Consider the following 23,844-nt stretch of genomic DNA (forward strand, 5'->3'; position numbering starts at 1 on the left):
GTTTTAGATATCTGGGAGTGGATCTGGCAGCGGATGGAACCATGGAAGCGGAAGTGGATCATAGGGTGGGGGAGGGGACGAAAATTCTGGGAGCACTGAAGAATGTGTGGAAGTCGAGAACATTATCTCGGAAAGCAAAAATGTGTATGTTTGAAGGAATAGTGGTTCCAACAATGTTGTATGGTTGCGAGGCGTGGGCTATGGATGGAGTGGTGCGCAGGAGGATGGATGTGCTGGAAATGAGATGTTTGAGGACAATGTGTGGTGTGAGTTGGTTTGATCGAGTAAGTAACGTAAGGGTAAGAGAGATGTGTGGAAATAAAAAGAGCGTGGTTGAGAGAGCAGAAGAGGGTGTTTTGAAATGGTTTGGGCACATGGAGAGAATGAGTGAGGAAAGATTGGCCAAGAGGATATATGTGTCGGAGGTGGAGGGAACGAGGAGAAGAGGGAGACCAAATTGGAGGTGGAAAGATGGAGTGAAGAAGATTTTGTGTGATCGGGGCCTGAACATGCAGGAGGGTGAAAGGAGGGCAAGGAATAGAGTGAATTGGAGCGATGTGGTGTACCGGTGTTGACGTGCTGTCAGTGGATTGAATCAGGGCATGTGAAGCGTCTGGGGTAAACCATGGAAAGCTGTGTAGGTATGTACATTTGCGTGTGTGGACGTATGTATATACATGTGTATGGGGGTGGGTTGGGCCATTTCTTTCGTCGGTTTCTTTGCGCTACCTCGCAAACGCGGGAGACAGCGACAGAAAAAAAAAAAAAAAAAAAAAAAATATATATATATATATATATATATATATATATATATATATATATATATATATATATATATATACCCTAGCCTGAGCTAGCTACCCATTTTATTGACCAACCCCTAGGGGTACATGAACTGCTGGGTTGAGTGGATCGACTGCTGTAAACAGGATTTTAATCTATGCGCTCGACCCTGGGCGGGCCGTGAATGCCAGGAACGCTAACCGATATATATATATATATATATATATATATATATATATATATATATATATATATATATATATATATCAAGTAGCGATGATTTAATCAGATTCTTACCAGAAATAAAAACTGCTCTTTAGGTAGCTTAAATTGTTTATGGTTTCCTGTCGGTAGAATAAAGCAATTAAAGTACGAAAAAATTGCGTGTTGCGTAATCTGTTTGTTATGATTATCAAAAGAAATTCATGCTTTACCTTGAGCACAGTATTTCAGAAATATTCGATGAAAGCTTTGACTGCATCATAATTATTTTCGCATATGTGATCACTTGTAAAGTCACTGTAATTGCTTTTATTATGTTACTCTAATTAAAATTTTGTCTCAGAATTTGACGTATCAAATGCCAATGTCATAACTTCAAATTACTGATGGATTCTTCCTTCCTCAGGAGTCCTTTCTATCGGATGAATGTAGCTCCTGCCGCTCGGGAAACTGGCCAAGTCTACCGTTCGGTACCATACTTGTAGGTCACAAAGTGTGTGTACGTCTACGTGCAAGAGAGCGCAGGACAATTGGTGCTTGGTGTTTTTATGGTAGTTGCATCACGGGCAAGAAGGGTCTTTGGATATGCTAAAACGATGTCTCTAGTGTACTGCTGGATATATATATATATATATATATATATATATATATATATATATATATATATATATATATATATATATATGAGTTCATTAGTTGATAATTTGCCCCTTACGTCTCGAACCGGCTGGAGGAAAGTAATGATTTCTCTCGGGTACAACAACAGTCTAAGGAAGAGGCTTCCCACAACACCGGAAACATTATAGCACACGAGTCGCTTGCAGTGGGAAGCGTTGGGCCAGGCTGGCAAATTAATATTAGTGTCCTGGAGCTTGTTTTTATATGGTGTTTTACCAAAACAGGAGCGGGTCTTCAGCGAACACCAGTATGATCTTGTCTCAATCTCCGTGAGCATCCACAGTAGTGCAGCGTCATGTCTAGTGAGGGAAATGTTATGTTGCTGTCTTGCATGTGTTTACACACCGCCGTCCTCCTTCTCACGTAAGATGTATTACCATCATTTGGCCAGATATGTGTTTAATTGCAGGATGGCTTACATTGCTCCGACTTTAGCGTTGTGCAACCAACAGAAGTTTACAAAATCCAATTGATATCTCTCAGGCATCGTCCAAGCTGAATTCCCACCATATATTTTTTGACTGTATGAAAGCAGATAGAAATACCGTTAATAATGGCCGAAACTTGTGTAAAATCTAACAAACGAACGACATCCTATATATTTCAAGATCCTTGTCTCACCTACAGTATGTTTGCGGACGTGATGGCGAACCGTGGCGAGAGAAGAATGTGCTCCGGCGGCGTCGGAAGTCCTACCTAAGCGCGACCAGGCTTAACACTAAGTCTGCTAATCACCTGACGGCTCCCAGAAGGCAGCTCACCTGATAAGGCTTGTCACCACCCTCCTACCCTTTATAGTCTTATCTGCCCAGACTTCTTCAGTGGTTGGTGATGGGAACGCTTCTGATGGACAGCTGCTGCTGCTTATCTCTCATGCTCTGGACTGGTGTTTATTGTTCTGGAGACGAATCGCTGATAGGCAGCAGGACTCCCAAACCTCTGGTGTCAGAAGAGCTCTTACGGTGTGACAAATTTCCGACGTTTGTACAGTTTAAAAACTTAACTGTCGATTTCCAGAGATATTTGTGTGACTGAAAACAAATATAAGAACAAATGTGATGTAATAGAATAGATATAAGTGGGCCGAACCAGATAGCTTTAATTTCAATGATTTACTTAAAACTATTAAAACCTAGAATAATGCAGCTGTTAAACGTATTTTTTGGAATAATATATTGCAGAACATTACAAGGTGTCAGACAGAATGATGTGGCAACTAGTCCCTCATTTTTTCATATATATTTAACATCGACTGCCTTAGTGACTGTAAAAGTTCATACGCCTCAGGCCGAAATAAATACACAAACTCTCCTCTTTTGAGTAATGATAGATTCCTATGGTTATCTCCCTCTGTATATGACAGCAAACGAATCTATCGAAGAACAGTACAGGAAGGGTAATCACGAAAACAAAATGATTTCAGTTTCAAGTATTGGTGTTTAAAGGTATAGTTCTTGGCGTGCATGGTTCAGTTTGTAAACCAAAGGTTTGTGGAATTATGGTTCATTCTTTTTAAGTTTTCACTTTATTGTAATGATGATCGACTGTAAATAAGCCACTGACCAACCGCCCAAGAATTGCAGCTCTGGTATGATAACGTAATAGTCATTCTTAGGAGGGATGGTGGTATTTGTTCCCTATTCAGAGTTGGAAGATAATCCAGGTTATTGCTAACTGCCATGGTGTGTGGCTGTGTAGTATCTTTCCAGCTCAAACCTGTTCATCATCACTTTTCAGCTACGATTGAATTAGCAATTTGGCCATATACTGACACCGTTTTAGATATAGCAGTCAACTTTGGAATAAGTAGAAATTAAATAGATATTTGTAAATTGAAAAGATCTTCATCAATAAGCATATGATTGTGGTGCCTGATATGGAGATCAGCAGTAAAATTAGGTTAGATGTTTATCTAGGAATGGCAAGTATACAAGGTCATTATATACATTATTAGAATGTATTATCCCAAGGTGAATACGGCAGCCTCATTTAGAATCATTGTTTTATTAGTGTCTTTATGACACGCTTGTCAAATACTAAGACCTATCGAATTAGTGAGGATGCGAAATTTTCTATGGTCTTCAAAAATATCCTTCCACTGATATATGAGAAAACAGCTACAGATGTTTCCCGGGAAATCATTAACATATACAGCAGTAGTATTAGTATTTGTCTTACATAATCACCAGAACTTCAGCGTATATGAAAGTAGAACACAGTTGAAACCTGAATATGACTGACAGAAGGGTAAACACCTGTCAGTCACATGTTACAGTTGTAGACAGCTTTGAGGAGTGTGATCACTGGGGGGGCACTACAAGATAAGATGAACTTGTCTGTTGATAAGGTTTCTGATGGCCTTATCATCTGAGATAATACCATGGAGCGAAAGACAACGGGAGATGAAATAGATCAACGGAGGTTGAATGTAAAAAGATTATGCTGATGAAACCGGATGGCTGGGAAATGATAACGCTAGAAAAGGCATTCATGCTGTAGTTTCTGACTCAACCATGTAATGAGTCTGAATACAGCCACAGCTAGAGAATGTGGCCTTTGTTGTCTTTTCTTAGCGCTACCTCGCGCACATGCGGGGGAGGGGGTTGTCATTTCATGTGTGGCGGGGTGGCGACGGAAATGAATAAAATGACACATTTAATAAATTTTCTAGTCCACTGTTCTATCCTGCTCCCTTAGAATGTATTAATAAAACAAAGGATCATCAACTACATAGAATACATGTTACTCCATAAAATGTTTACACAATTCCATGTAATTGCCATGATCTTAAGAAATATGTGGAAATCTTATCTACAGAGCATAATCATGAGCAAATTTTTCAAAGAGATTTTTATGAAATATCATAAACACACTTCTGAAATATTAACAAACTGTTGGAGTTATCAAGTGAAACTGATTTGTTGTCATCTTATGAAACTGGAGTGATATGATGAAAATGATGTCAGTAACAGATGAAACTGTTGTCATAATCAGGTAATGACATCATGAGATTGAAATTAAGATATAACTGCAAAAATGAGCTGGCATACTCCTAGCTACATTCCTAGACTAGTAATGGTAATTACTAACATCTCTACGTTGCTAGACATACAATTATATATACATAAATAAATGCATAAACTAATTGTTATAACTATCACTATCCGAGTCTCATGACTAACAAAAGACAATACAGCATCTTAAACGAAGGACACTATCTAAGCTTCGAAATCTAAGTATGTAATTTGCTTCCTATGTTGAGGAAGTTGTTCACAGAACTGCCATCTCCATATAAACATAGATTGAATATAAGAATGATAGTGAAACGTGTGCTATGTACAGCTACAGTGATATATACTTCCTCTGGAATTTGAAGTCACGACAGTCAACTAAATTACATGAATTCTACAATTAGAATCGCCTTGCAAACAAGCAGCAGGCCTAACTTTAAGGCAAAGAAGGAATACTCTCTTTATTGTTAGTTACAGAACTGAAGTTACAGGATTCTTTTGCAACAAAAGACAAAATCATATATGTTCTACGTCTCCTCTTATATTTCTACGTCTCCTCTTATATTTCAACCAATCATCAACTCTAAACTGAGAATGTTTCATTTATATAACCATTATCAGTATTTCATTTTCTATGATTCGTCCTGTTCCCTCGTCATCGTCTTAGCTCATACTGCTGTAACAGCAGGGAAAAGATAATCTATGCACGTCAGACAAAGTACTAACGAACACACTGGACCAGTTAACTGTTCCTCAGCCACACTCAGGCTACTAGTATCATTGTCTATGATTTTTCTTGTTCCCTCGTCGTTTACTTGATGTCTTAGCTCATACTGCTGTAATGGCAGGGAAAAGTTAATTCAAGTAATTCAGACAAAGTACTGACATACTCAGATCAGTTCATTGTTTCTCTGCTACACTCAGGCTACGCGTGAGAACCAAAGTAAAAGGTGCATGGTCTTTCAAAGACCTTCTCAGGATCTTTTGGGTTCTTCGAGCGTTGTAGGAACATATGTATTGTCCTTTATGACAAATGCTTTTCCCTATCATACTAATGACGCTACTCTTATTACATGAAGCTAACACAGCTCAGTATTTTCTACATTGCTCGTTGTAATCTTACATACCAGCGTTGTCATTTTTTTTTTCAAGGGATCATTATCTATTAGAGAACAGGTTTCTTTTTGTCAACGTTCTACATGAGCAGCAGTGAGAATCCATGAACTGGTCACACAGAATATGTAAGCTATGGCTTTATAATTTGATTTGAAATAGATACTCATAACGTATTTGATTATGTATACAAGATCATAAAATTCATAAACAGAACATTAATGGCTCTACTTACAACATCCAAGTGTGTAATGATTCTACAGTCATTAGGGTTATTCATGGCTGGAAAACAAAGCGAAGAAAGCAACTGTAGATATACTAAAGACCAAAGGTTCTATAGCTAGCCACTCATCTAGTATAAACACTTAATGATATGACACATCAAAAGCACAAACATCCAAGTTTTGTTGCAGAAAAATAAAACTACACGTATGAAAACAAATGACTGCCCAGAGAGAAAGGCTCCTGTACATAACAAGTATATGTAAATACACAGTAAAGAAACTTTACGAAATGTTTCTATTTCCAAAATCTATAGTCTCAAAATCTATAGTGTCAACAGAAAATATCTTTTTTAACCGAAAGTGAGAAAGGAATCCTAAAAACAGTAACACTAAATTCATATGCTTAGCATGTTGAAGTCTGACATAATATAGCAGCGATGAAACAATAACCTGTTAACTAACTGCAGTAAGAAGTGGTTTCGAAACAAAAGCTATATGATCTACTGGGACTGACACGCTAATGTTACACCACAACTCAACAAAAACTCTCTAGTAAAGAACATTTTGTGTTTACCACCAGACGCCACCGTGCTCAACATCTTACAACCTTCAATTTTCACGTCGTACATTAGCCAGACAGACAAAATAGATTTTTATTCCAACCCAACAGAAAGCCTATTCATACCAGGAACACATTTCCACCATTAGAAATTCAGAAATGATGTTGATTTCAATTTAATCGTGGGTTCCCTTGATAATAATAATAATAATAATAATAATAAGTTTGAATGGAGAAAAACTGGAGGAAGTGAAGTGTTTTAGATATCTGGGAGTGGATCTGGCAGCGATGGAACCATGGAAGCGGAAGTGGATCATAGGGTGAGGGAGGGGGCGAAAATTCTGGGAGCCTTGAAGAATGTGTGGAAGTCGAGAACATTATCTCGGAAAGCAAAAATGAGTATGTTTGAAGGAATAGTGGTTCCAACAATGTTGTATGGTTGCGAGGCGTGGGCTATGGATAGAGTTGTGCGCAGGAGGATGGATGTGCTGGAAATGAGATGTTTGAGGACAATGTGTGGTGTGAGGTGGTTTGATCGAGTAAGTAATGTAAGGGTAAGAGAGATGTGAGGAAATAAAAAGAGCGTGGTTGAGAGAGCAGAAGAGGGTGTTTTGAAGTGGTTTGGGCACATGGAGAGAATGAGTGAGGAAAGATTGACCAAGATGATATATGTGTCGGAGGTGGAGGGAACGAGAAGAGGGAGACCAAATTGGAGGTGGAAAGATGGAGTGAAAAAGATTTTGTGTGATCGGGGCCTGAACATGCAGGAGGGTGAAAGGACGGCAAGGAACAGAGTGAATTGGAGCGATGTGGTATACCGGGGTTGACGTGCTGTCAGTGGATTGAATCGGGGCATGTGAAGCGTCTGGGGTAAACCATGGAAAGCTGTGTAGGTATGTATATTTTGCGTGTGTGGACGTATGTATATACATGTGTATGGGGGTGGGTTGGGCCATTTCTTTCGTCTGTTTCCTTGCGCTACCTCGCAAACGCGGGAGACAGCGACAAAGCAAAAAAAAAAAAAAAAAAAAAAAAAAAATAATAATAATAATAATAATAATAATAATAATGATAATAATAATAATGATAATAATAATAATAATAATATTATTATTATAATTATTATCATTAATTTAAGCTTTGTGCTTTTACATGATATCTTAATGACAAATTTAATCAGTGAAAACTATCTGCTGCTTTGATCTCAGGTTGATGGGTTAGATTATGTGGGACCTTTCAGACCCCAGGGTGACCTAACATGACCTTACCATAATCTCTGTGTCTGCACATTGTGCTTATGTACTGTGTCTAATGTAGCTAAAATTTCATTGCCTCTGAAAATGTAATATACGAAAGATCTCGTAAACTTTCCTTATCTGTTCCTGTACTTTCTGAGGCATATGTTATACACACTTTTTTTTTTTTTTGCATCACACACACACACACACACACACACACATATATATATTCTTATGAGTCCACGGGGAAAATGAAACACGTTGAGTTCCCAAGTGCACTTTCGTGTAATAATCACATCACCAGGGGAGACACAAGAGAGAAATATAAGAGTAAGTTGATATATACATCGATATATACCCCGTGGACTCATAGGAATATCTTAATCACGCGCAAAATTGTGATCCCTTCCAATATATATATATATATATATATATATATATATATATATATATATATATATATATATATATATATATATATATATATATACATATATATATATATATATATATATATATATATATATATATATATATATATTTATCTATTTATCTATTTATTTTGCTTTGTCGCTGTCTCCCACATTTGCGAGGTAGCGCAAGGAAACAGAAGAAAGAAATGGCCCAACCCACCCCCATACACATGTATATACACACACGTCCACACACGCAAATATACATACCTATACATCTCAATGTACACATATATATACACACACAGACACAAACATATATGCCCATGCACACAATTCACTGTCTGCCTTTATTCACTCCCATCGCCACCTCGCCACACATGGAATACCATCCCCCTCCCCCCTCATGTGTGCGAGGTAGCGCTAGGAAAAGACAACAAAGGCCCCATTCGCTTACACTCAGTCTCCAGCTGTCATGCAATAATGCCCGAAACCACAGCTCCCTTTCCACATCCAGGCCCCACACAACCTTCCATGGTTTACCCCAGACGCTTCACATGCCCTGATTCAATCCACTGACAGCACGTCAACCCCGGTATACCACATCGATCCAATTCACTCTATTCCTTGCCCGCCTTTCACCCTCCTGCATGTTCAGGCCTCGATCACTCAAAATCTTTTTCACTCCATCTTTCCACCTCCAATTTGGTCTCCCACTTCTCGTTCCCTCCACCTCCGACACATATATCCCCTTGGTCAATCTTTCCTCACTCATTCTCTCCATGTGCCCAAACCATTTCAAAACCCAAAACCACGCTCTTTTTATTTCCACACATCTCTCTTGCCCTTACATTACTTACTCGATCTTTTAAACTATTCGCCATTTCCCGCGTTAGCGAGGTAGCGTTAAGAACAGAGGACTGGGCCTTTGTGGAATATCCTCACCTGGCCCCCCTCTGTTCCTTCTTTTGGGAAATCAAAAAAAAAAAAAAAAAAAAAACGAGAGGGGAGGATTTCCAGCCCCCCGCTCCCTCCCCTTTTAGTCGCCTTCTACGACACGCAGGGAATACGTGGGAAGTATTCTTAATCCCCTATCCCCAGGGATATATATATATATATATATATATATATATATATATATATATATATATATATATATATATATGTATATATATATATATATATATATATATATATATATATATATATATATATATATATATATATATATATATAAAGGTGAGTTCATATGCACTTTCTTCGTGTGTGTGTGTGTGTATATATATATATATATATATATATATATATATATATATGGGTATAGAATGACCGGTTTTCACTTTTCTTTAGCATTTTCTTTTTGAAACACTGATTGTTACTAACATTGACAAGGTCGAGCTAGTGCACACAGTGATATTCACAAACATCAAACATCTTCATGAATTACTCCGTATAGATAAACACAGGTGAAATGACGAAATTGATATTTTTGACTTTACGAAAATTTAGCCAAATGTCAGGATCATGCAAGTTGAACTGATACATAAGATATAAGTATCAGTAAGTGTGGAGAGGGAAACTTACTTGGGCAAGTGTTCCTTGACAGAGTCGATGGCTCGACGGAGCGTTGATTTCTCTTTATTCTCTCGCTCCTTCTTTTTCTGCGCCTTTCTCTGCTTGCGGCGGGCGTCTGTATGTGGGTTGGCGGCCATCACATCAATCTCCTCCTCCTTATCGGACTCCATCCGCCGCTCTGGCAACTTGCCGTGCTTCCCGATGAGCCAATAGGTCTCCATAGAGCCCTTGCCCTGCGGCAAGGAGAGTCTGTGGCACGGCTAATGGCAAATGTGTGTGACAAACAAGATCTTATCTGCCATTAGACGAGATAGATAACACTTGCCCTAAAACAACGTATAGATCCTAGAATCTTGGTTAGCTTGAAATATATGATCTGTGGTAAGATTTTAGATATCAAACTTTTCAAATGTCGATGTAAAATCTTCTGTAATGATTCAACATATTTCAAAACGTGATTATAGATATTAATGGTCTCAAAACGATAATCTGACCCCAAATACCTTTTCCTTTTTCCACTAAAAATAAACAAATGCTCTATGATGCTTTGCAGGGCCAACAGATACCGAATTGGAATAAATACTGATATGTACAAGTGATTATTACAGGGGTTAGAATACTTACTCTGCAAAATTTGGAATATACTAAAAATCTTAAAGAAAATATTGTTTCTATGAAATATAGACAACAAGCATTCAATTTCAAAATTGGAGTGCATCATAATGAACGACTTGTTTATCGTAAAGATAACCTAGAATATTCTTTAAGGTTCTGTAGCCCGACAAATGCGAATGAAATTCAGCTGCAAATGATCCTGAAATATGTTGAAATTATTATTTCACAGCTTAATTACAGAGCTTAATGATCCCACAACAATATTTGAACCATTGATTAACTTAGCACGAAAAACATGGCCTACAGTTATAAATGAAGGAAATCTATTTTCTAAAGATAAATGACTAAAGATACAGAGAATATTTAGGGCTTAGAAATCTATTGTTTCATAATCATAATAGGACATAATGAAAGGCTTCTTTGAATGAAATAATAACAGAATACTCTATAATGCTTACTGTGGACGACAGATAGGAATTAATCACAGATACTGAATAAAGATGAAATCTCGTAGACCTCGGAATCTTGTTCAGCATGTAAAATGTGATCTATAATGAGATTTTGGGAATCTATTTCTTATAAAAGATATAGTGAAAATTTCAGGTAAAGTAGCAGACTCGCAAACCACAAAACGTAATTACATTACCAATATATATCAAACTCACTCCCAGTAACTACCCGCTCAGTTGTGGTCTCACATGAACCATCAAGTAGGAAACCAAGACTCACTGCAGAGCAGTATTTTGACACGACTTCTCATTACTCACACAATAGTGAAATGCTTTTGTACTACAAGAAACTATTAACCACCACCGTCAATAAACAGACAGGGACCTTGAGCCACCTGTAATTTCTGCTACTATACCCTGAACTGTAATGCTGCCATTAACTCTTCAAATAGTCATCTGCTACATCTACCAAGTAGTTATCCATTTCACTTACCATACAGACTGACGAGCTCACCTTGATCTCCATCTCGCCTCTGAGCTTCATAATAAACCCGCCCACCTTGTCCAACGCCTCCTTGGTGGCGGCGGTGATGTGGATCTTGAAGGCTATTGACAGTGACCCAGTGTTAGAACTTCGCAACATACTCGACTCATAGAATATTATGATGGCAATGAAATACTGATCCATGAATGTTTTACAGCAACACTGTAACATAACGACATTTGTGGCACATCGCTGCAGAGAAACGTTGACGTCTTCCACCGAAGTGAAAAATAATTCATTCTCTGCATATTTTTGCAGACTGACTATGATATCAATTCTAATATATATATATATATATATATATATATATATATATATATATATATATATATATATATATATATATATATATATATATATATATATATGACCATTGTCATATTTGCTAATTTTTCGGAACATTAACTCAGTTAGCGGAGTGAGGCAAAATATGAAATCTAATACATTGCTTCATGAAAAAGTATAAATGACACAGTGACTATAACAAAAACGTATGTGCTTCCGTAGACACAGAACCAGTGTATCCTGGAATTTCAAAACATTGGCGTTTCGAATTCTAAGTAAACCACACCTTATACTGGACGAGATGTTTGAACTGTCCATCATTACTTCCATGGTAGCATATCCGATATTTCAGCAGAAGATGGAGTTCATTCACTAATATTCAATTACGTAAAATTACTAACCATGTTACCTTCACTAGGAAGATTACCGATCCACTTCACCATCATTTGAAATCATTAGTTTCAAGCAGTGAAAACATACGAATGAAACCCTAGTCAGCTTGTAGAATTCACATTGCTGTATGTATGAAATACTTTACGTTTAATCACATAATACATACGTAGTCCTGTTGACTCCATCTTGGAGGCGATGTTCACGGACTCCCCAAAGAGCGTGTAACGAGGCATCTTGGATCCGACCACTCCGGCCACCACCGGACCCGTGTGGATGCCAATTCGGATCTGAAGGCGCTCGCCGGGCATGTGGGGAACTACGAAGTTCTCTGTGGCGTGCAGGAGGTCGAGGGCCATGGAGGCGATCTCTGCTGCGTGATCCTTACCTGGTGCCAGAGTTATCATTAGAGGCCAGAGTTACATTACGCTACTGAAGCTAAACTTTATAAGACTGGACGTGTAAAGTCGATGGGTCAAGCCAGTGGTTCGCAACCTATCTTTCGGCTGTCAGCTGGTGTATCCTATGATGGCCTCAGTGTGAGGGATTACATACACCTCAGAATTTATTTGTATATTCTTTTTTATATCAAAACTGATAATCTTATCAAAATGATGCAGGTTTGTGCTTAACTTATATGACAAATCATTGTCCTGAGTAAACAAAACAGCTGCCAGTGACATTCTACCTTGTGCTCCTCCAAGTGTATCCTCACGTACTCATTGGAGGTTCATGACCTAAGGTGGGAACCAGTGGATTAACCTAGCAACTTACTATTCAGAAGTTAATGGATTATACGAAACTTGCTATTGAGTATGATAGATATACCAAGATGTAAGTCTTTATGTGCTAATTGTGGAAGCTGAGCTAACTACAAGCCAAGTTGAATTTGAATGTTAGAAAGAAAATATCTAAAAGCAACAACTACGAAATAGTTAACATTCAGGGACCTTTGGTGCATTGTATTGAAATACACAATTACTGATAAGGATTGTGAGGACTAGTTACAACTGTGAGAACTAGATAGGTTTGTGAGGTGACTACAGGAATGAGAGGAGTTGCTGATGACAATGCGTTGTCTGGATCATCACCAACATGCAGATTATCTCTACAAAGCAGGAAGGAACTTTTGAAATGATTGAGCGATCGATTGACTTTATAGAGCATTGTCATCGCAAATCAGACGAAGATCAGGGAGGCAGACCAGGTAACCTTTGCGTTCGAGTTTGCAGCTCGGGTGAGACATGACACATTCCTGTATTTATCACTATACATGACAGGCGGAAGCATGGGACACGGTAGGTATTCTTGGAAAAGAAACATGTAACACCACAAAAATACAGCGCAATATTAATTTACATTACTATTCTTGTGATTCTCTTTTTACTTATTTCTCACCAAACCCTGCCAGACTCGAACGCTCTGGTCACCAGAAACAGCTCATGATTTACCTAGACCCGTGTGGCTCATGATTTTGTAGACAGGGGAGGTGTATATGAGGCGGTCCAGGTTGGATGATTCCCGGATGGGGTCTAGAGGAAGAAAGGATCAAGCTGAGCTCCTCACCAGCATCTGGGTAATAACGATTCAACCGCCACTGCTCAAGTGTAACTGTTCTGACCGTCTCTCCCTCTGGCTTGTACGATGATAACCACCATGCCATCTTGCTCGCCATTTGCATGTTCACACCGGCAGAAATAACTCTTTAACAAGCTATTTCGTATCTTTAATTGCCTTCAGCATTTTTCTAGTTTATATTTCAATTTTTACCACAACTAAATCATACTTGTAATGGCCAAATATTTGTTGGTCTCTAACGAGGAAACAAAAATAAGAAGTTGTTACAGGCGACTTAGCAACGGCAAATGGGACCTGACCAGCTGCATATATACATATACCGTGAATTGCATCGCTCAATCATTCCTGTTCTCATAAGCAACTGCCATGAGGCTACTCATGTAATGTTAGCATCGTGAACATGGTGCTAGGCGATCACCAGGGGAACTCGTGCATTATCAGAATTCTGACCGACTAAAAATTTCAGAATCGTTAATGTAAAAGATGATTATGACAATGATGATTCATAAACCCTCCAAACCCTATCCTTAGCTGTGGAACAAAACACAATTTAAAATCAAATAAGAATTGACCTTTTCTTCTTACTTTCTCGCCGTTTCCCCACCTTAGCGAGGTAGCGTGTGGTTAGTGTTTAGTGTACTTTACTGATCAAAAATAAATTACCATACATAACTTAAGGTTAGAGGGATGAATACCTTAAAGATTCAAGGGCAAAAAGCAACAAGTAAACCTGACAATACCGAATAATGAATAACTAAGGGTATCTACTCGTCTCGGTAGGAAGCAGAGTGTAAGTACATACAGAAAAGAATAAATACCATTTCATGTATACGTGTGAACAGATTTATTCTTGTTTCTGTAGGTACATGTGATAATGAGGCTGATCACCTGGCAAAAAAAAAAGGGGGAGGGGATTCATATTATCAATTTACTGAATAACCTTGTGCTCTGGCGCAAATGCAGCTGCCTACACGCAGTCTTCAGTGTTATGTAATATGAAAGAATTATAGTAGGTCCGTGTAAAGAGTGTGTTTGAATGTCAACAATAAATGATATAGCCTACCCTCTCCTCGCTGTGGCAGACCCGACGCCACCATGTACGCGTCCCCAATTGTTTCGATCTTATAGACCTCGTACAGCTCGATCCGCGAGTCGAACATCTTGTAGAGAGCGTTCAGTAACGAGATCACCTGGGAAAACAATAATGTATTGGGCAAACTATTCACAATCTGAAAAGTAGGACTTTGATTAGGGTGTAGACTGCAAGCTGCCCTGACCTCTCCTCAGTTCGATGAAGAAATACCAGAATGTAGGATAACACTGGCAGTCACCAAGTGTCTTAAAGTAGACCTACCTCAAGGCTAGTAAACTTTACTTCGTATTGTTTAATTACATCAACAGAATCAAATATCTTTCATTTTGAGACATGCCTCATCAAAATTCGTTTCAAACTACATTCATAAAATTTCAGAGCTAAGAGCTGATAATATTACTCTTCCTAGTTCGTCATTCAATCTAAGATAGTTGTAAAGATCTAAGTGATCAGGAACTAAACATCGGCTTGTCTGAATGCGCATATCATTTACACTGTCGAACCTTAGGTGTGCTACTAAGTACTATCTGCGAGTCGAATAAACAGGCAGTGGCACAGAGGATAGTCAAAGTCCCTTGATTTGAGAAAGGTGTTGACCCCAAACGTCTGAGGGTGTGTGAATGAACGCTTCCTACTGGAAGGGGAAACTCTGTACGCATATATGGAATTTTTTACGACAATGATAATAATCTTACCTGCATGGGTGTGCTCTCTGACGCCAGTTCCGTAAACCCAACAATGTCGGAGAAATAGATAGTAACAGACTCGTAAGTCTCGGCTGACACCTGCTTCCGCTGCTTCAGCTGCTGGGCGACGGTTGGCGGCAGCATCTGATACAGAAGTTTGTCGGAGCGCTTTTTCTCGTACCGTAACTCGTATGTCTTGTACTGGAGAGTCTCCGTGAATGCCTGCCACAGTGAGGAGCTAGGTTAACTGCTATCAAGGAGAGATTATATGTTACTACTTACCTAGGAAGACTTCAGCCAGAGTGGTGCAACGCGTTTGAGGTTAAATTAACCAGGGTCGTATCAGATTCAAGACAGCGATATCTATACAGGGTTAGGTATTTTGTCAGCTATCACTAAATTCAATTTACATTAACCACGTGCGTCCCAAAACAATTATGATCAAAAACTCCGGGTCACCGTATTATTCCGTAATATCATCAATACAAAGCATCTTTTTCATGTGTCTGATTAGTGATGCTTCTGAATTATAAAGGTCCAGAATGCAACGCTTATCCCATTAACTCCACCAGTCAAAAATGACTGGACATCCAAAAAATGTCCCCCCATGGTGACAGATCCTACACTGACGTGACTGACCTGCAGGGTCCTGGTGACCATCCTGACGAGCACGATAATCACAGGGGAGATGAGGAGCACCACAGCTAGTATGGCAATGCCAACCACCACGTGACTGTTTGAGGATGTTACCTGAACCATGCATAAACAAAACATTAGAAATAAGGTTGACAACATTAGAAATAAGGGTGGCCTGTCAGAGACGACATAGTACATATTCCTTTATAAACATGAGAGAGGGAGGAGATTTAGCAATACCTCCGAGAGGATGGTTTCTTCAATCCTAGTCCGAATCTCGTATTGGATCTTTTGCAGGGCATCAAGGTATCCTAGCATGGCGTAAAAGTACTCGGTGGCCTTGTCGAAGTCTGGTTGGATCTTCACCCTGTTGATGATCTCCTGACGACGACGCGTGATATTGGAGTACCAGGGGTAGGTCTGCTGCAGCTGCAGGTACCTGGCATGAGAGAATGTAACTTCATGTCCCGAATCACATGTATACTGTACACTAACGCAGTAAGTTTTGAAAAGGTCATTCATTATCAGCGGGAAAAGATAGCAGCTCCTAGGTTTCATTCTCTCTTCCTGATAGAAATCTATAAGTACGTTTTTCCTTTTTTCTGAACTTCAAATCTCTGATCACATACTTGTAACAACCCAGAAACTTTGACTCGTATATCAACAGCGGTTCTTCTCATGCAGATTATATCACCAATGATGAATTCAAATTACGTTACAAAAGCAAACATTTCCTTGGAAAACACAATTTACCTGTCTTTAATCCAGAAGGCAAAGCTTTTACTTGCGTTAAGGAAATCTTGACCGAGTGCGTCATTCGTGACGAAATTTAGGTAAGATGTGTGGTCGAGGTCGCCTCTGCCGAAGTACTCCTCTCCAAACACCATAGAAATACCCAGGTGTTCGATTGCGCGGATAAGATTCTTGTATGCCAGGAGAGGACGCCACACGCCCGAACTGTCTTTTTCTTTGATTTCTCGCGTCAGCTAAACGAATGAATAGTAACATGTAATTCCATGTCGCAACTTCTGTTTTACAGAACATACGTATCAGGGCTACAAGATTTATTAACTAAAGACATTACATCTGTCAGGGTGAAAGGTTTATAATCTATTTTACAGTACACACAACACCCTTATAAATATTCCTCTATATATGTCTTACCACAGATACCGTTTGGAGATACTGACAGAGAAATAGTAAATCTGAACTGTAAGTGCACCTGGTCTAAGAAGATGTAGTTAGCTCTGTTATAGAAGCGAATCCCGGCATCGATGGATGGGGTGTCGAATTTGGTGATCTTATCCCTGAAGTCGTCGAGACGAATGCGAAAGAGGATTTTGTTCTTGAAGAGCGGGTCCTCAATACGGAAAGTAGGCCACTTGAGGTTGTCAATCAAGGAGTTTGTGTAGGCAAAATGCTCCGACAGATTCCGTCGAATGACCGAACCGTTTGTGAAAAGGTAAAAGGCAATTTCGGCGCGTTCCGACTGCAACGCCTCTGTCACATTTCCCAGTCCCGTGCTGATCTGAACCTATTCAGAAGAAAAGCAGAGACCTATGAAGAAGCAAACTCTGGAAAATGCCAGTAATGAATTCGAAGAATCTACTATACGCATATCATACTAAAAGTGCTAATAGAACAGATAGATAAAAGAAAATGAATTGTGATGAAACGGTCATAATGATTTAATCTATAAAAAGTTCATATGAAAATTCTGGACTGCAACATGAAACATTAATGATTCCTTACGAGAAATGCCAATTAGACTTTTCTGAGAAAGTGTGGCGTTACCTGGTCTATGGTCTCCTGCATCTCGTACTGGTACTGGAGTACGTTGACCATATTAAGGCCGTTTTGTATAATGAGAGCCATGATGGGAACGAAGGGCAACAGCAACATCTGCGCCAGGTGGATTTGCTTCCCTCGACCCGTCGTGGGGTCCAGTCCACAACAACCAGTTTTCACCTGAATAATTAACCATGTCAGACATGACAGCAGTCACTAAGCTTAGTCATTTTTGAAAAAAAAAAAAGAAGAGTAGATTAACCTCGGCCTTCATTTTGGGATGTGCACACAACACAGGTTGGAATTTTCATCCAACTATATAGTTTCAAGTACGCTAAGTTTGCATATGTCGCTACCACTCTGTCACGAGACATCCATGTTTTTATATGTAACTCAGAAAATTGGTCAAATTATCTATGGGTACTGAAACATGATATATTCTCATATCATGACCCTCTAGGTCTTAAGAATTATAACCGAATTATAGACTGGGTAGGAAGTGACGGCAATACGTTGTAAAGAGAAAGAAAAAACAAACTTATAGAAATGGATTTAAAGAAATAATAGCTAATTTGTACCGCTTGGCTCAAGTGTAAATGATCGAAGACAGTTGAGTATATGGCATTTCGAAACTTGCATCACGTTCTTTATATTGAAAAGCAGACTGTTGACTAGAGGAGTGTTAAGTGATGCTCAGAACCATCTTTATCTGTCAGGACATTTGGTCTTTCGATATATTTGGCCAAATTAAGATTGAGCCTATATATTTTCCGTTCATTACGCCACACACATACCCTTCCTCCTAATTTTTCCTCTCTCCTTCACAATATTTTTCCAATCTCTTAAACGGAGAAATTTTCTTCTTCATTCAGGGTTTCCGAGAGAACTTAGTTTTGATAAAAGACTGGCAGATCAAACAAAAATATATATAATGTCACCGATAACATACGATGATTTCCCAACAGGAAATATAGTATTGTTAACACGTCAAATACTATTCAAGTCCACTGAAAGGACACAGTCAACACCATCTCTCCCTGTTAACAGGACACCCACTGCAGCCCTTCTGGCCGGCCAGTCTAATTAGTAGACTCCTTCAGTGGTTAGAGGTGGCTGTGAAGTCAACCTTACCATCCTGCCTATTTACCTCTGGGTAGGTAGGTGACGAGTTAACCACTCAAACTAGAAATTAGCTGCTAAAAGATATGGTTTCCTGGATGACCATGTCATGCTATATTACTCAATATTAGTAAGACGAACGGTTCAAGGCAAGTTAGAGTTGCTGTCAGGGGCGACACAAGCGAGAATTGCGTCAGTATGTCAAACATTTGATAATGACATTTTACTCAATTAATTTTTTTTTTCTGTTGGTTTACCCTCTGTCTCCTGTGTTCATTTGTCACTTTATGGACCACAAAATAAACTGGAAACATATCTGTTTCTGAAATATATTTGTATTCTATGAGCACTCACTTCTCAAGCTGCTTCATTCTTCACCGTAGGTCATAAACAAAGAGCGTTCTCCTGTGTAGAGACTCTCATCGTAGGACGTTTTTATGAAATACAACTCACAAACGGATAACAAGTGGTCATAAAGCAATAACCTTTCCCAAGTTTAGACCTGGCGAATCTCCCAACGAAGGTGTGTCAACTTATGAATCCTGACTGATCGGCAGTGAAACAATTGAGTTTAGCCCTAGGGTAGATCTGCACACTTACCGTTCTTCTCATTTTCTGGTTCTTTCTAAGTCTCCAAACTCCCACGAACCATCCGTTCACAAGTCTGTTCCAACGTTTTCGGCTCCTAAACCCCGTCTCTCCAGGCAACAGTCAACATCCAACTGGACCTGTTCCTAACCATTTGGACCTCCCTCCAATCACTTAGACCTGTCTGTCTCTAGTAACGTTAGCCTATTCCTGGCCAACTGGACTTGTCTCCAGCCACCTGGACTAGCATCCATCCACCTGGACCTGTCTTGAACCGCCTAGACCTGACTCAGGCCACTTGGAGATGAACGGAAAATGATAAGATTTTTGTTTCTTAGTTATTTCATTTCATGATTCAGACCCTTGGGACAACAGTTGTTAGCTTATGCACCCAAAGATTGAGGAGAGCACATAAAATCGATACAGCAGGAGAACCAGAGAGGTAGACTAAGAGAAACCCTTCAGGTCATTGTGGGAAGTAAAACGAAGCCCCTCTAGCGTGCTGCGTACCAAGGCGGATCCTCGCTTTGCAAAATACATGTACGAAATGTACTTTGACGTCACACTCACTGTTCTGATAGGTGCATTTAGGCCATAACGTATAAAAGAATTTCCCTAATACTGTATCTGGAAGATATCATTCTATTCTAATACAATTATGAAAATAAAACAGATTTCTCACCTCAACCAACTTGTTCTCATCCTCGGAGTCCAAGGAGAGGACAGAGGAGCGCCGCTCCATGTCACCTTTCTGAGCCCCTCCTCCCATATTGTCACCTATATCCTTCTGGTCTCACTCAAAGGATCCCAGGCAGGATCCTCCAACAACGACCCGTTGTCAGACCTGTGGCAGCATCCTTGTATTGGTTTGACGTCTGTGACAGGAAGTCCGTCGTAACGAAGTTGATTAATGGAAAGCAATCTGGAGAGATGCTTAGCGTGAGGTGTCCCCCGTCGACTGGTCTCATGTCCCGACCATGCTAGCCCACCCAACACTGACGTCATGGGACGGTCGGCCAATCACCGCTGACCAATCACTTCGCCATAATGGTTGTTTGATGCACATTTATTCACGTTATTGGTTCACAGTTTACATTTAGAAATTAACGCCTTTGAAAAACATGCTTAACTCATTGAATCATTTGAATATAAAAGTCATTTCGCCATAACGAAAAATCATAGCATAATTTATTCATTCATGTAACAATTTTACTGAAAATTTGTGAAAAACAAAAACAAACAAGGAAGGGTAAGTACGACACACTGCGTTAATGGTATGGGCAAATGTTGATAACTTTTTACCTGAATTTGTTGCTGCTGTTGATGTTGTTATTTAGAAACGATCATAGTTAAACGGAAAACAGCAGATTACAGGAAATTTACTCTACTTCGACATTAGTTGTTTTTGTAAGCAATATGATACAATGTTGAAAAATCATAAGGCACAGCCAGAGAGGCACGTCATCTGCTGCAGATAAGCATCTACCCAAACTAATCGAATGTTTTTCTGTTATTAGATAATTCAAATTTTTACTGCATAACATTCTCCTGCGGAAAAAGTCCGTACTAAGACTTGAGAAAACATGATCAAAAAAATTTAACTCAGTACACTGTGCAGTTATAGATCTTCCATTAATGTATAGACAGTTTTCATCTGAATGTGGATTGATGTCTGCATTCAGCGGTTCTTCACTTCTTAATGCAGGTATCTCTATACGTGTAACTGAGTAATCAAAGGGTTGCTAGTAGTAAAGGTAACTCTGCCACCACCTCTAATGTCATCTCAAGTAACACTTCTGCCACCACCATCGTCAACACCCTACTTCTACCATTCCCACTACTTGTGCCACCATTCCCACCAACATCTCTGACACTAACCCAATCAGTACCACTGTCACCATCGCTGTCAATACCCCTGCCATCTAATACAGCAACCTATGCAACCACCTGTGCCATTCCTTCTACCATCACTTTTTTCACCAACACCTCTACCACTATATATATATATATATATATATATATATATATATATATATATATATATATATATATATATATTGTCAAAGTTTTCGACAGTTCTCTCCAGAGGAGCGGGGTCCAGATATCTGAGACTCCCTCGTACTTCCGAAATCTCTGTTTAAGATTAAAGAAAGGATGAGAGAGGAGAGGGATTATAGACAAAAAGAAGAAAGAGGAAACAGCTTCAGTAAATGGCTTCGTGTAAATATTACATGAGTATGGAATACATTGTAAGAATTTACTAATTTAGTTATTGTTATCTACCAGACGTAAGCGTACTTACGTTAATGAATAACTTGTGTGCGAAATCAAGTCAGCTGCATCCAAGCAATTACTGAAACCAACCTCCCCTGGCTTTACATAAATTGGTTGACTTATCATCCAGTGAAAGACGGTACGAATTAGCGGAGGATATTGCTTCGTTCGCTTTCTACGGCATCAGTCGGAGTGACGAATCCATAGGCGATAAGAAAATGCTCCCGTAACCTAACAAAACCTAACCTAACCTAGTTAAATTCAAACATACGTGGTATAAAAATCCCATATACACTTTACGTAACCATAACCACCTTATCAAATTTACTTTCATTATGAATGGAATTATCGCAAGCTTGATTATACGGTGAAAAGTAACTCTAAGTGACCCTTGTCCTATATTTTAGCCTGCAGAGGTCCATTATCGATCTCCAGGGAACAGGTTAGCGGCCATCAGCGGGGTCATTACAAGGGAGGAGGAGCACCCCTTGATCAACGAAGGAATCCTCATGCCATGAGTAACTGGAATTCTCCGCTAGGATCCCAGGCGCGCGGTGACCTTAACCAATACATCAATATTTTCTGGTTTCCTGGTAGGTGCTAGGCTGAGTACAGCTTTTGCAAGGATACTACCATAAACTGGTGGTATCATAGGTAATCACCACAGACAAATTTCTCTCAAAGTTCCAGTTGGATGTGAAATTCGGACGTACGAGTGGAGTGTATCACGCCCATCATTAAACATTCAGTAACTCGCAAATTTTATTTAATTGTTTCTGGTAAATCGTTTGTGAGTTTCTGTCAGCATATATATATATATATATATATATATATATATATATATATATATATATATATATATATATATATATATATATATATATGTGTGTGTGTGTGTGTGTGTGTGGGTGGGTGGGTGGGTTGGGCCATTCTCTCGTGTTTCCTTGTGCTATCTCGCTAACGCGGGAGACAGCGACAAAGTATAATAAATAATATGTATGTATATATATATATATATATATATATATATATATATATATATATATATATATATATATATATATTATCCCTGGGGATAGGGGATTAAGAATAGTTCCCACGTATTCCCTGCGTGTCGTAGAAGGCGACTAAAAGGGGAAGGAGCGGGGGGCCGGAAATCCTCCCCTCTCGTTTTTTTTTTTTTTTAATTTTCCAAAAGAAGGAACAGAGTGGGCCAGGTGAGGATATTCCAAAAAAGGCCCAGTCCTCTGTTCTTAACGCTACCTCGCTAACGCGGGAAATGGCGAATAGTTTAAAAGAAAGAAAAGAATATATATATATATATATATATATATATATATATATATATATATATATATATATATATATATATATATATATGTTGACAGAAAATCGCAAAGCGAAACAAAGAGAAAAGTTTCTTAACGACAATCCAGTGCCGATGGTGACTTCACTCACGGTGTAACCACAAGCAGACGGAGTCCGGTAACACACACATACACACACACACACACACACACACACACACACACACACACACCAGAATAAGCCAGGTACCCATTATTTGATAAACCTCGGTGGGAGGATGAACTGGGTTGGGTGTGAGCCAATTGTCACGCCCTGGATACGAACTCTTGCGCGTACGATCCTGGGTAGGCCCATGCTGACATGTTAAGTAATGCTAAGATCGCTTCACAGCGGCCCCTAGTGTGTGTGTGTGTGTGTGTGTGTGTGTGTGTGTGTGTGTGTGATAAGCTACTTCTTCCTACGGAAGCGATCAGTACTCATATCTTCCCAACCCTCAGTCTTTGTTCTGTAAACGTTCTGATTGTTGCACACTGGTGTCACCGATTTCCAAGCATCAATGAACTCATTATGAATTATTTTCTTATGTCCCCTCTCACTGTTTATTGTTTATGTTTCCGTTTGTTTCCGTTGCTCCCCTCACACTTGCAACACTGAAAATCTTATTCTAATTACTTA

General features: G+C 39.2%; 2 protein-coding genes across 5 annotated transcripts in view; both read right to left on the reverse strand.

Moving 5' to 3' along the window:
• LOC139760058 (uncharacterized) overlaps positions 1-2,443 on the reverse strand; it is a 28,092-nt gene extending 25,649 nt beyond the window's left edge. Inside the window, 1 exon segment of the mRNA XM_071682827.1 lies at positions 2,309-2,443. The gene's annotated coding sequence lies outside the window, so the exon portion shown is untranslated.
• A 1,228-nt stretch (positions 2,444-3,671) lies between these two features.
• On the reverse strand, positions 3,672-20,565 carry LOC139760057 (uncharacterized). Of its 4 annotated transcripts, none has more exons than XM_071682823.1 (14): positions 20,270-20,565; positions 17,887-18,060; positions 17,315-17,626; positions 16,846-17,078; positions 16,333-16,531; positions 16,096-16,206; positions 15,466-15,678; positions 14,741-14,867; positions 13,551-13,631; positions 12,269-12,487; positions 11,395-11,486; positions 9,826-10,049; positions 6,043-6,089; positions 3,672-5,530 (listed from the first exon to the last, which is right to left on the reverse strand). In XM_071682823.1, the coding sequence occupies exons 1-13, from the start codon at positions 20,354-20,356 to the stop codon at positions 6,080-6,082; spliced, it is 2,082 nt and encodes a 693-aa protein (XP_071538924.1). In that variant the 5' UTR covers positions 20,357-20,565; the 3' UTR covers positions 3,672-5,530; positions 6,043-6,079. The 4 variants fall into 4 exon arrangements, with proteins under 4 accessions (XP_071538924.1, XP_071538923.1, XP_071538926.1 ...); XM_071682822.1 differs by having other exon boundaries at positions 11,374-11,486; XM_071682825.1 differs by lacking the exon at positions 13,551-13,631.
• Positions 20,566-23,844: the final 3,279 nt, after the last annotated feature.

This window comes from Panulirus ornatus, chromosome 35, assembly GCF_036320965.1.
Source record: "Panulirus ornatus isolate Po-2019 chromosome 35, ASM3632096v1, whole genome shotgun sequence".
Taxonomy (NCBI): domain Eukaryota; kingdom Metazoa; phylum Arthropoda; class Malacostraca; order Decapoda; family Palinuridae; genus Panulirus; species Panulirus ornatus.